Source organism: Leuresthes tenuis, unplaced genomic scaffold (genome assembly GCF_036924035.1).
Source record: "Leuresthes tenuis unplaced genomic scaffold, fLeuTen1.0.hap1 SCAF_10, whole genome shotgun sequence".
Lineage (NCBI taxonomy): Eukaryota > Metazoa > Chordata > Actinopteri > Atheriniformes > Atherinopsidae > Leuresthes > Leuresthes tenuis.
The window spans coordinates 29330615-29345307 of record NW_027325364.1 but is presented as its reverse complement, the minus strand read 5'-3'; the positions used below and the strand labels follow the sequence as shown (position 1 = coordinate 29345307).

Genomic DNA, 14693 nt, shown 5'->3' with positions numbered 1-14693 from the left:
GCGCTACATCTTGAACATTGCTGGAGCAAGTCAGAGCTACGCAAAGCACCAGCAGCTGCCACACACGCACACACACAGGCAGCAGCACAGGAGTGAGGGGCAGAGAAGCATTAAAAACACATAAGGACACGAACACGGAGGGAGAACAGAGTTGCGTGCACGTTACTCACAGAATATTCGATGGTCCCTTTGGGTCTCTGGAAAGACATGCGCCTTCCATCCTTCTTTTCTGGAGTCTTCTTCTGGCCGGTGTCTGAAAGCAAACGAGGCAAGGTACGCATTACATTCATGTTCCTCTCTCCCCAGCTTGTCACAAGCTGCCGTTTCCCAGCCCCGTGGGTAGACAGCTCATTCGTCAACAGTGAGCAAGCGAGCCAGCCAGCCAGCGATGTGAGCTGCGAGCGCCGGACCACTTTCTCTCCCTCTACTTCTCGCTCTGCTTCGAAATCGCCTGCTCTCGCTCTCCCTCTATCCCACTGTCCCCCCCTCGCTCCGCCTGCCTCTCTCTCCCTCTTCTCCTCCTAGCCCACCGTGCCGCGCAATGAGAGCCGTCGAAAGCGCTTCACCTTGCCGTCCTCCCCCTGTTGCCTCTCGCGGCTGACAGAGATCAGGCTGACCTCCATCAGGCCGCTGCTGCTCTCGTCACGAGCACGAAAGGAGGAGGGGAAGGAGGTGGATTCAGATGGGGAAGAGGGGAATGCTAAAGCAGGAGAGGAAGAGGAGGCAAAGTAGGGGCTGAACCAGAGGGTGGATGGAGGAGAAGGGAGGGTTCAGAGCTACATGCTGGTTGGGTAATGGAGGGATGTTGCAATAAACGTGACAGCCGATGAAGAGGTTGGCTGTATGTGTGGGAAAATGTGACGATTTCTAAAATCACAAGGACTGCTTTCCTACTTCTTCAGGAAATCACTGGCAAGGTTGAAAAAGGCGAGGAAAGGGGTGTAAGGCAGAGGTGAAAAAGAATATTTGGTCAGGGAAATTAAAGCGGAGGGCAAAAAATAAGAAAAGGACACTGCTGGCAGACGCTCCTTAAGTCAGCTACTAAGTATGATGAAGGGATGGATGCGTGGGGTCGGGGCTTCAGATGATCAATGGGTTAAGGGTGATGAGAAGGATGGAAGAAAGTACATGGAGAATATGGAGGGCTGGGTGGGGGCACAGGGATGAAGGGAAAGGCGTGGATGGAATATTGAAATCCAGTAGATGAAAGACGGAAGCAAAAGATAGGAAACTAGGAAAGAAACTCCCTGAGGATTTGAGAGGATGGCGCAAACGGGCCGACTTTGGTCTTTGACTTCAGCAAGCAGTGCTGGTTAAATGGCCTTAACGAACACTGCACAAGGCTTCGCCGTTTGGAAGTGTGAGAGCAAGGAAAGACAATGGCAGAGCAAGGTTGCCAAATTCGGGTGAAGGATTTATGTTGGACATCTGACCCAGCGCCCTGAAACGCTGCTCTCACATGCGTCTCCCACGATTAATAATGAGTGCCTTTTTTTGCGTCTTTCTTCAGGCACCTCACACAGCTTAAAAACATGAGTCATCCACCAGTGTTGCTATTTCTGGGGCTTAGGACTGCCTGATAGCAAGTGAGAAGGGGGGGGGGGGGGGGGGTTTAAACAGAGCTGCTTCAGGTGTTAATATCAGCCCAGTTGAGATGCTGCGGGTTCATTTAATGAAATGAACACTGAAGTCACGTTCAGGCTGAATTGATCATCGATTTTAATTGTATCCAGAAAAGTTGGTGGGTAATTAATTGGCTAACCCCAATTATTATTATAACTGCAATCCTGTGTTTTTTTTCTTTTTTTCCAGTATTCAACACGAGAGATGCACAAACACGTTGGAAAATATTCAGCTTATTGACTGCAATCAACCTACTGACCAGCTGCATAACATCAACCAATGACTGTGGCTGAAATCTATCCGAGTGTCCTGGTTGTGTTTAATCTACTTTGCCCTGAAACTGACCGGATTTATGTACATTTCATCGTCCACAGCACAAAAACAGTCATTTATCTGACACAAACTTAAACAAAGTATTTTTATTTACAAAGTTACAAAGCTTTTTCGTACATCTGCATGAAAGCGTTTGTGTGACGACAAAAACAATACGGAAAAATGATCGGCAGTATTGGGGAAAGAATTTCACAATCTGTTAATGCTAGCTTCAGAGCACAGCTGTTTCATTGTACTTTCATGTCTTCGCTGCTCAGTGTGAAGTTTGGTTTTAACATGAAAACAGCAGAGGTCTAAAAAAAAGGTTTCTGCGAGTCGAACTGATGAAAACGTGCAAACGCTGACATAAGCCGCCATCACGGTTTTGTGGGAACAAATCTGATCAGCAGCAGCTCCAACTTGCAACTGACGGGACTTAAAGGATTTGCTGGTAATGTTGGTGTCAAACGCCACAGGGTACCCAGAGGTCTGTAGAGTCCACACCTCGGTGGCTCAGAGCTGTTTGGGCGGCCTGTGTGTTTGGCAGCAGTACTCATAATGTTTTTTCCCCATTTGGAAACCAGTAGGACAGTACAGCAAGCCTCGCTTCATCGCATGTTTATTTGGCGTATCGTGGCATACAGAAGGACTGAGAAGAAGACACTTGGACAGTTAAAAAAATGACAATGTGATCAGTGACTAAGAGTTTGGGAGTCTCAGACTCTCTCTCCCCTGCTTTCACAGCACCTGTCTGGTTCAGTATAAATGTAATTGTAATCTAATATATCACCAATCGACAAACCCAAAAGAAAACGTCTCCAGAGAAACTCTGATTAATAAAAGCCGCTCCCTCACTATGAGATTTCATTCTGAAAAATTCATTGTGGTGCAATGAGAATCTTGGAGTTTGGGTTGTGTGACTGCACAAGCTGTGGGCATGTTCCAAATCAATTATTCAGATTCCAAATGACAAGCGTGGAAGGACCGCTGCGTTCACCAGAAGAATACACGATAGGGCTGCCGATTGTGAATGATTCAGTTTATGCTGCTATTTAGAGGCTTCGTGTCATAACTGTGATTTCACGCTTTCTTGTAAGTCTCTCGTTAAGATTTCAGGTCACACCAGTGCAGCAGACTGCAACTCGTAGCCCGACTCAGAACACGCGAGAGGTGTTGATCTGCTTTTGTTGGGTGCAGAAAACTGCGATAAAGGCTTTTGCTTTTGTCCACGCTTAACGTGTGCACACACAGCTCAAAGGATTCCATAAGTGCAGGTTGAGTGGGTAAACACAAATCATACTCACACGTCTCCAGTAATAAACAGGGAGTGGAGTGGGAGGAAAGAACAAGACAGACGCGCAACGGAAAAGAACAGCAGACATGCATTAGCAGCTGGGTAATGACACATGGTGGGTCGGTAATTGGTCAAAAACTAAGCCCGACCCTGGATGGTCGCACAAGTAATGAACATTTTATCCACACTTTAGACACGCTGCGGAGCATGGCACCATAGCATCCTCAATAACAAAAGCTCGGGTTTCATCCAACTCCACAGGGGAACAGCCGCATCTGCTGTATCAATAAAAGCTCTGCTTCTGGAGAGGAAATCCGCTTCAGGAGGTGCACAAATCACATTTTTGCTTCACTTGATCCACCCGCATTCGATGCTGCTTTGGCATCTCCATTTTTATCCAAGCATGCTTTTCGGTGGTCTCGAAGCACACGGCAGAGATTTTCATTCAAAGTTTTCCTGTCCTGAAATACACAAATTGCTTCTTACAGGTAAGGTGGCCAATATATTTTCTTTTTTCTTTTTCATGCAAATGATTTAGGGAGCTGAGTCAATACACGACGCCAACATCCTGTGGTGTCTTTTTGTATTTGATAATTACAGCAATCTAATAATGACTGAGACACAAAATTGCTGAAATCAAATAAACACTTAACACTCCTCTGTTAGCATTGTCCCAGTTTGCCTTCGTAGATCTATTCTGCACTCCGTTTGCAGTGCAATTATTTCAAATACAAAGAATGCATCGACACAGTAAATGCCCACCAGCAATCAAAACATAGTTTTCACCACACAGGCTGCCTGCTGTGCAGATGTGTCTACATTCAATTCTAGTTTACAAGCCTCAAGAAATAATTGCCTCTCAAGGCGGGAAAGTAATTGGCCGGCATCGGTTATCTCGAGGTGGCGTATGATTGGTCAATCGCCACCTCTTACTGCATAGGGGGTATATATTCTTATATATATATTCTTATACGCCAAACCGACATCAAGAACAGCCACTGGGGAAATAGATCCGCACTTGACTCAGGCCTGTGCGAGAGGACCCGACTGTGCAGCGCAGGATGGATCGACCAAGTAAAAACCAAACAAAAACCCCCGCTAATGCTCACGCAATATGGATTGTTTTGTACATGTGTGCTTTTATCAAGCTTTAATAATTGAAAATGACACATTTAAGTAAAACAGAGGTTTGTCCTTCTCAGTCTTGCCCAAAGACCCTCTCACGGATCGACCAGATGCTGATCCAACACGTTGAGTCGGCCCACTGATGGGGTCCAACGGAGCCGACACTGTTACGCTTCAGATGTACCGGCTCCTCATACTGAGACCCAAACATGTGGGGGACCATTACAAAGTCTGGAATTGAGCTAATCACTTTGAGTTTTCCCATTATCAGGATAATTATGGTTTATTACTGTGGTGGCAAAAAATAAGTGGAAATGATATTCTAAAGCCTAACAGAGCAGCCCAACAACAAACACAAATGTATGTATTTAGGAGTCACAAAGGAAGTATCGAAAGGATAGATGGGCCCGCTGGGGCCTGGATTTCTGTACCATCACAGCACGTCATGCGTTGAAACAGCGTGACACAATTCCATTAAAACAGCAGAATCAGAAGCACTGGCAGACGCAGAGGCCAAACAGGAAAGGCGTGGAAAAACGGGCCCTTGGTTGATGTCAATCTAGATAAAAGCGAAGGTAGTTTTCTTTGCTCAGCAGCACAGTGGAAAACATCTCAACAGAGGTGAAGCGAGGTCGCTAGTTATCCAATTTGTTGTTCAACCAAGTAAAACAACAGTTACCACCGCCGGCGTAAGCATCTTTACTGGCGTCGTCCCCCATAAAGAACATTTTAAGTGGCTCATTAAAGGGATGAATTACAAGAACACCGGGTCAACTGTGTGAGAGAGGCTATGAGGCTGGCTCAAAGGAGCCGTTGTGCATCAGGAAAAACAAAGGCTGCCTCTCATCGATTCTGAGTAACGTAGGAAAAATAAAAAGGGGAGAGCGTCCAAGTCCCAGCCTCATGGCTTGTAACACCGCCTCTGTCATTGAGGGTGGGGAAGGTTTTCTTCATTTCATTTCATAACTAAGGAGAAAATCTAATTTGACTTTTCTCTCTGCAGCTTCATGGTGTAATGTGACGACGTGGGGGTCTGTGACATGAAAACTGCTACGAACACCCTGCTAAGTGATAGATTTCTCAAGGGTCAAAAAGAGATCTAAAACACTGTCAAGAGAGTCATTCTTTCCTATTTCATAAAGCAATTAATGAATAATATTCATAGCTACACACCTCCTCTGCAGTTACTCTCATTCAATAAAAAAATAATTAAGAGACTAGTGAGGCACTGAACATCTCCTTCAAGGACATCGCTTATGAAGAGCACAATAAGATCCCTCATTTTACACCTTTAAGAGCGCAGCACACTTAACAAAGCCAAAGTGTTGCCAAAGAATCCATCTGAATGTCTAGGCAAATGCAAGATGCAAATGATGTATTCGATTCAAAACACACGATGTGCTCTGTGCCCGTGCAATCTGCTGTGTATGAATCATGGCAGCTAAATATATAGTCCCCTTCACTTTGTACACAGCCATGAAAAACTGAAGCAGGCAACGCACTGACAAACATTCCCTCATGGTCTGACAGAATACACAAGCAGCCAATTTTCGCTCTGCTTCCTTGTTTCCCCTGCCTGCTGGCTATATACAGCCCTCCCCAGATGTTATTTTTAGAAACCCCCCTTGTAAACAGTAGGGGAGGCCAGAGCTCTGCACCACAGCCATGCTGAACAGGTGCTGCACAGCATTAGTCGATACAGCTGGAGACTTTCCTCAAAAGTTCATGCAGGAGGAACGAGGGAGAGAGTAGCCTGATGTGTGGATACAGAGAATAGTCACAGAGGAAGATATGTAGAAAAGATATAATGCAGTCAGCTTGAAGAAAATGCCACAAAGTTCAGAAGAGTTGCTGCTTGTTAAAACTGTAGAGAAATGTTCATTCAAATGTTTTTGAGGACTTTTACATCACATTATGCTTCAATTTCTGACACTGATAATGAATAATACACCCTAGCTAATCATTTAGCACTAAAGCTGGGTAAATGATACACGAATATAGTTGTAACCTTACTAATTCTGTCATGCAAAGCTACACTAACAGTATGCATCGCGTACTTTTACTGTTACCTTCCCTCCAACATAAAGAGGGACCATGGCTCTGGAGCCTCTGGAAACCAAAAGGCATTAAATAAGCCTTAGCCTTCAACATTTATTGGCATTAAAGGAAGTGAACGACATCAGCAGCCCTCTAGCACACTTTATTGCCCGTAAACGACAGAAATGCCCAAGACCCATTTTCAAAACAGAATTAGCTCGCCAGCAAGTTAAATCAGAAATTCAATACGGTGGTTGGGCAAAGAGATAATAGGCCTGTTTGCCCACACAACACAGCAATGCTTTGCTCGTTGCTTTTCAGGTGTGAGAGCAGAAATGTGCTGTTGTGACACGGCCGGCTCACGCAGAACAACATTCTCTGATGTCAGGCGGATAGAAACTAAATACAAAGAGGCTGAAGCGTGGCACAAAACGGAATGTTTCCACTCAGACAGAAGGAGACCATGTTGGACTAAGATGGCGAGTCTCCGACATGACGCAAAGAGTCAGTCAGTGAAATGTTGCTGGTGATAATGTCATTCTAACAGCAAGCCATTAGAAGTGCATTGCAGCTTCATTACAGGCAGCTCATGGTCCATAGCTCCACATCAGATTCAATGAAGGCAGGATATTTCTCTGTAAACTTTAACACTTAAGTGAAAAGTAATTGCACACTGGATGCTCCAATTACGTCTCACGCAGCACGTAGCAGGATGCTAGAAGCGATGCATCACACTAACAGGAGTAAATGCCAAGTTCTGTAATCAACAGTTCCATGATCTCGGAAAGCTTATGAAAGTAACTGACACGAAGGCAGTTCATCAAGAAGGAGGCCATTATTACTGTGCAAGGCACTGCTCGCCACTATAAGCTGCAGTCGTTCCATTGTGATGAATATACAGAGCAGGAGTGTAGTGGAGCCATCAGCTTAAACACAGAGAAACACAGTGCGACAGGAACCAAGCCTGAGCCAACACTCTCAGTACCACTCAGCTCTATATTACACTCCCAGCCCCAACGGCCCAGCCGATACAGCACTCAGCTGTTAGAAGAAACTTTGCTGAACTGCAGTTTTGTGTGTGTCCGTGCATGTCTGTGTCAGAACAGGAGGCCCTGGATCTGCCCTGTCCTCTCATTAACACCCTCCCTGTGTCGACTAATCACGCCCCCGTTGTGTTGCTGCTACAATAATGTGGCTTTAAACTCTTTCCACATCCAGATGATCCTCTCGGAGCAGTCTCAACAAGAAAACCCAGACACTGATCTGCACTGAGGTGTGTCAACGCTAACACACACTCAATTCAATTAATATTCTCACAGCGTGTACATGACTGTTTCCATAGTGACGAACCTGGTGCAGACTGAAAGGGAAAAGGTGTTACTGAATGAAAAAAAAAATAAAAAACACTAATTTGAGTGGCGAACCTGTCTGTATTAGACAGTGGCAGGTTCAGCTTGTGGGAAAGTCACATTGCTCTGACTGAAACCAAGAGATGCTCAAGCAGCCTCAGTATAATCTCAATGATATACCACAGACAGCTACACTGCTGAAGCTGTTCATCAATACTTTTGATCTGCAAACCAGCAAATTTCCCATTGTGTGTATCAATAACATGACAGCCCCATCCTAAAACCATGAGGTGCTTCCACTGTGCCTAAAAGCATGAAGACGATGCACCCACGTTACACAAGCTGCTATCTGTTGTTCCTCTTACCGTGTGCTCACATACAGAGCCAAAGCAATTAGGCGATTAACAGATTAGTTGATGGGGAAATAAATTACGCTGGAATAGATAGAGAATCATCGCCATCGCAAAGGTTAATCGACAGGCAACAATGCCATTCACTGGCCACAACTTGGAAAATGTAAAGACTCGTCTATTATACAGTTTAGAATTGTAAAATGCTTAATTGTTTGCTCTGGAAAATTGGTCAAACAAATCCAGCAACATGTTGACGTAACCTACTGTGGTACTGTGGTTACTCCTCATCCAATCCCTTTCTGAAAGTGTCCATCCCTCTCCAAGTACTCTCTACAGAACACTTCCCAGTTGGTTCTGTGTAACAAACCATCTGATGTGTCAGATTAAAAAAAACTACCAAGTTTGCACAGGCTTGTACTGACTCTGCTCAGATTCATATACTTTAAGAATCATACACATAAGTTCCACATATTCTTTGATCAGAGGAAAAAAAGATATACATTTAAAAACTATGCTTGAGTACCCCCCCCCCATCTTATTGATTTAGTAAAACAATTGTGTATTTTTAAACATTATATCGTACTGGATTAAGCGTTTGTTTGACTGACACATCATCCTACATCTGATTCAGCTGTCCTGAGCCACTTTGCATCAACCTGTTATGCAGCTGCATATGGAATGTGTGCACATATTGAACTGTGAAAGCATTTTTCTACAACAGGTGGGTTTTTATTAACAAAAGAAGTCCATTGATTCGGTGCAAGAGTTGCGGTAACTTTGACGCAGCATTTCCACTTGTGTCTGTAACCCTGTACGATACACGGACTACGCAGGGTGCACATTGGTGCGTTGCTTAGCGCCGTCACCACACAGCAAGAAGGCTTCTGGTTCGAATCTCAGCCGAGGCCTCGGTGGAGAATTTAAATCCCTGTGCCAGCATTCTCTCTGGGTACTCCAGCTACCTCCCACAATCCAGTTAACTGCTCACTCTTTAGTTGTGCACTCTTACATTACATAGCTTCCCATCATTTCAACACCGATTTACCGAACATGACTGCAATGTTGTCACCTGAAGAAGTTCAAAATGCAGTGCTCATTTTGACTGTGACGCTTGAAGTGTCTTAGCCCGCTTTCTAACATTTGTTCATCCATATCTATTATATCCACCGCAAAAGTTGACATTTTCTGTCATACAAAAGAGTTTTGCACGGCTGTCAGAGATGCAAAGGATTCCCAAAAGAATGTAAGTGACACAAACACAGTATGGTGCATAGTTCCGAGTTTGTTTCAAAATAAGACGTAAGCCGATCCAAGGAGCACAGGAAACCCGTCAAATCGTGATAACAAATGACTATTAGAGAAACATCCCCTCCTCTAACAAACACAAGCCCAGTACCCTAAGTAGTCGAGACTAATAAAGGCTGCAGGCTTTATTAGAGCAAATACAAAAGCTACTCTAATACTTTAGAGTAAACTGTGATCCACTGAGTCAGCAGCTCAAACTGGGAGGTCCTGCTTGTCACCAGGGCACTCCGCCTCCGCTAACCTGCTGCCAAAAGTATTAGACCGCCAGGACCACTAATCACACTCTGATTCCTCCAGCTTTATGGTTATTGCACCCTGAGCAATATCTCTCTCCAAGTCAAAGTTGAGGGTGAGTTTGTGAGGAGGAGTATGCAGGAGAAGGGGGTAAAGGGGCATGTGCTGAATGGCGTGGCTCAGTATAACCCTTTATCGACTGGATCAATACCGATGCTCGATATACATGATTTTTTGGCCGCTTCCACAACATTTCTGTCATTCAGCTTTAGTAAGGATACAATGAACTTGTGCGAAGATTGGCAAAGAGGATGAGCATTGATCGGGGTTCATTAATTTCTAATAAGCCCCAAATTAACAAAATAATGATCGAATTCTCTCAAGAAAAAGTTTGAGACAGAAATCAGATGAGTAAAGAAAAACAGAACAAAGTTGGCATTAAAACTGGTCAACTCCAGCTATGAGGTACACTGGCTTCTGTCACCATGGCGCTCCTAACAACAGCAACACTAACCTCTAAGGCGACAGCACCAGTCAATAGCAGGAGAAGTGATGATCTCAGCTCACAGAAACACAAACCCTGCATGATCTGAATTCCTGTGTGGAAAGCAAACCAAGTCAAAATTTGACCACTTATTTTTCTCTGGATCATTTTTAAAACTACCTTTCTGATCATTCTTCAGCGCTGCAACCGAAATACCTCCATCTTCTTGGCCTATGATCAAAGCTAAAGACAACCTTAGCAACATTAGCTGGGGATATTCTTAATGTCACAGGAACACGGCCAATTAAAAGCAATCCACAGGGTCTTCGGTCTTAAGGAACCTCGTGACCGTTCCTGCACCCCTGACATTTTTAGAGTTAACAAAAGCAAGCCATTTAAAGAGATAATGTGGAAGGCAGCTGCACCTTTAAACCATGTTTGTGTTTGAGGACCTGCCAAATTAGCCTCAACATGGGCATTAGACTGGGGCGAGGCGTTTGAGGCGTTTTGAAGAGCTGCGTTTTTGCATGGGACAGAACAACGCCGTGGACTTTCTGCAGACCTGTAACACGCACTTAAGGCTATAACATCAAAAAAAGAAAGTAAAGCAGCACAATATGTCACTTGTAATTCAAACCGAGAACATCTTCACTGCGCAGTAATATTCAAAGTAATATTCAAGCAAAACAATTTTAGAAAGATCCCTTCAGAGAACTGAATTAAAGTACTCAGCAAAGTGAGAAAAATGCTCCACTTATTCAACCACAGTCTGGAATAGTTGACAAGTAACAACACAGACAGCCTCATTTCCATTTAGCCAAACAAGTCCGCTGAGATCAAGGGGAGACAGCGTCTCCCCAAATCCATCTGCATGACTAACTACCTCGTAGGAGGGACGAGACTCCGCAATTTGACGAACCATTTTTCTTTAAAGCAATAAAAATCCCAACTTGTCTTATAAACTGCTTCAAGTGCAAACTTTTTCTCCTCTGCAGCACATTAAGTCTCGTCTGGAGGGAGTCTGAGAGGAGGAACATCTCCGCTGTTTCTCGCAATGACTCTTTTCCGGCAGGTGCCATTTTAAACCCCACAAAGACTGCTTCGTCAAACATTCACAGAAGATCGTTGACCTCTCCGAGGCCATAAAACAAGCAGCTTTGACCAAACATTATTCCGTGCACTGACTGAATCAGGGACGATCGAGTCCAAGCTGATGAAACCAAGCAGGGCTGCAGCAATTTGGGATTTCCTCCAATAAGTGCTGCTCATTTTGTTCAGTTAATTGCTGTGCTCTTTTTTGAATGATACATAAAAATAGTGCAGCTACACTAATTTACTGGTGTAAATTATTTAAGTAAAACTAATTTTAAAAATAGCAAACTAACTTGAAGACAGCGAGTCAATAGTAGGATGTAAAAGTCTATGGTTTTCTGATCAATGCAAATCAGATTATTTACATAAAGGGAGTTTGGCCCATTTCCTGATTTGAGCAGTTTAAACAGAGTAGGGATTAACAAGTGCCTGCTTCTTCTGATGCCCAGAGGACACACAGACTACTTTCAGCTCCACTTTCTGCCACTTTTTCTGGATTTTGGGCCATCTGTGAACAGTGCCTGCCAACATAATCCCACTAAGTTAGCTGCAGTAGAACTGTGACCTCTGGAACCAAAGCCTTGAGAAAAACAGAGCATTTGAGTTTCGTGCAACGACAGATGTGAGTCTGTGAGCTTGATCGGGCTGCTTACCTTAGCGAAATTAAACATACACACACTTAAAAACAGCCAAACTAAGAACAGCCCTTCAAGCTTTCAGTATAAACGGAAAGTTTGCAAGTGGTAAGCCAAAACTTTCAAAAATACCCCTTTTGAAGTCTCCCACTGACATCACTTCCAGGTTCTTCTGCGCTCCATAATTTTCCCATTTCTGTGATGTCTTCAAAGGAAGAGAAATTACTACCTGCATGTTTACCGAGGCAGGGTGCTCTTTTCAGCTGAAGTGATGAGGATGCAAAAGAAGAAGTCGAGTCACTCGGAACAGGTCCTAATTACCTTCCTTTCAACGTCAGCTGCACTCAGCGTTTGTGCTCGTCATCGTGCTTCTTTCAAAATCTGCCGTTGAAATATCTCAGGACTGGCAATATGATGTTATTCAACTAGCTAGCATCAAATCTTTCAGGCCTTCCACCTCAAGCCCCCCCCCTTTCATCGTACAAAACTGACTTTGAGTGGGTCAAATCATCTTTGGTTCGATCTTATTTCTAAGCAGACCTCCTTTTTAGTCGTTTTTTCTCTCTGGAGATGCATCATCCTATAAGTGGGACAAACTGTCAATATTCGCTGAAAGATGCTGACTCACCAAGCACCCTTCAAAAGTCAGGGAGCAGTCAAGACATCCAACTCTGGACACAGTTCTTTGAGCAGAGAACAGGTGGTCTGGCTATTCTTCCAGTTCCACTGGGACTCGGGTCACGTTTGTTCCCCTGACAGAGCCATAAATGATCCCAGGAGTGTCTCGTAATGGCATGCGGGGCAAGTGACATGCTAATACGAACTGCTCAAGGGCTTTGAGGAAATTAATGTGATTAAAATTGCCCATTAAAGCAGTGAGAGCATCAGCAGATTGCACTTTCTGAGTCATCCTGATAATTGCAGCAGAGTCTGCGTCAACCTGAGGGGGAAGTTGAACAGTGGCAAATCAGTGAGCACCTCAGGGCTTGAGAGAACTTAGAGATGCAGAGAGGGGCTCAATGTCCGGGGGGGCAACCCATGAATCCTCTGCTAATAATGTAAAGTACAGGTGCACGACCTGTTTGTGTGATATCTTGGCTTCTTTAGAGAGAAATGCTCATGTTTCAGTCAATGAGCAGAGTTTCATGTGTGTGTTCCTGCACCTGGCTGAGCAATCCACACAAGCTGGAGGTTATTTTTAAAAAATATACATAGAATGAAGAAGACTAACGTTTTCTTAAGAGGATTCATTCAGATTAGTTCAGAGTATGTATATTGAGAGGTTACCAGACGACAAGATTCAAGATTTGAGAGATCCGTTTGTCACCTATATAGTGGATGAAGGGAAATGTTAAACAGCAAATGTGAACAAAACTTAAGCGTGAACACTGCAAAGTTTCCAAAAAGGACTTCAACAAATCAATCAAAAGAGATAAAGAACAGTATAAGCACACAGTCCTGCATCAGTGTTTTTCTCTTTGGCTTCCAGGGATGAGTCACATGCTGCCGCTTACAGCAGAGACACGGTGGCACTTCTCAGCATTTACACAGCTTTTGCATGACTTCTCTTCTCACTCGAGAAGATACCAACCAGCCTTCGCTTCTGCTCTCAGAACAACATGGTTTACAGGGTGAGAGCAAAACTGCTCCTCCGCTTGTGTCTCTGTTCTGGCCCTGAGGAAGCAACAACTCCCCAGCTCCACCGACCATGGTCGCAGTCTCACAGTCTGACATGCATTCCTGATAAATCTGCGAATGCTCACGGATGTCCAGCTGTGAAAGAAGGATTGAAGGCTCCCTTTCAGACTTCTTAAATCACCAAAATCAGAAACTGTTTTCTGGAGATAGATACAAATTTTAAAAAATCTGATCCTGAAACTGGATATGACCAGTAAAGTGCAACCTCATTTAGCATCGAATCCTGCACTGCCAAGCCACAGTTCATTAACCGCCCCAGTGCCCAACCCTTTCTAGAACATCTTCCCTCTGCCACTACCAAACTCAACATCTAGTTAGTCTCATTCTTCCCTCTGAGAGGAGCAGTAGTCTATAGTCCCAAACCACCCCTGAGGTCGACATTGCTACTGGAAAGAAAGCAAGAGGCACAGGGACTGCTAATGAACCCGACTGCCATGAGTGGCGTCTCAAGAGCAACAGAGCATGCATCTGATTAATCTCTGTCCTAATTGGAAAGAACAATTAACCTGCCCACCACCAAGCCCCGAAGGCTGCATGAGCTGAAGACCACCTGTACTTCAAACCAGAGTGGGATGAGCGTGCCCTCCCACTTTACAACTTTCTGAGTTGTCAGAACAACCACTTATTGCAAACTAACAGCGCACACCATTCTCTGTGTGATATTTCGGTGGATGGCCTTGCAGAGAGCTTGGAGCCGTTTTCTGCCTTTCATTTCAATAGCAGTACATGTCTGTGCTTTTGATTCAAAGTCAGACAAGACACTGGTGGGTCTCATCATAAATGAAGTGCGAGAGGCAAAGCAGAATGAGGGAGTAAAGGAACCCAATCTTCATTAGCAGGGAGACGCTCCTGATACGAGAAGCCTCGAGGACATACTCGCTGCTCCCTTCACTGGCTTGCTGGTTTAAGCGTGAATTGTCTGCTGATGTGAAATACTTGGAATGCCTCGGCTGATGCGTGCAGTGTGTCCTCAGTGGAAACGAGAGAGGTAGAGTTGAAACACTGAGGACATGAACTGTGCTGGTCCCTTTTGAATCAACATCAGTTAAGCAACAGGAAATCCTCAATATTTCAGCTGACAAGGCTACTTGTTGGTAGTATCAAGTGTGGGCAAATTCGTGCATAGTAAAGTGACTTCCATTAGAAATGTTT

The 14693-nt window shown here is 44.4% G+C and overlaps 1 protein-coding gene across 4 annotated transcripts in view; it reads right to left on the bottom strand.

Annotated features, from left to right (window-relative positions):
- The window catches only part of oxr1a (oxidation resistance 1a), a 146589-nt gene that overhangs the window by 40893 nt on the left and 91003 nt on the right, over window positions 1–14693 (bottom strand). For all 4 annotated transcript variants that reach the window (XM_072394876.1, XM_072394878.1, XM_072394879.1 and 1 more), the window contains one exon: window positions 171–253. In XM_072394876.1, the coding sequence (XP_072250977.1) occupies window positions 171–253 (83 nt within the window). The remainder of the gene's footprint in view (window positions 1–170; window positions 254–14693) is intronic.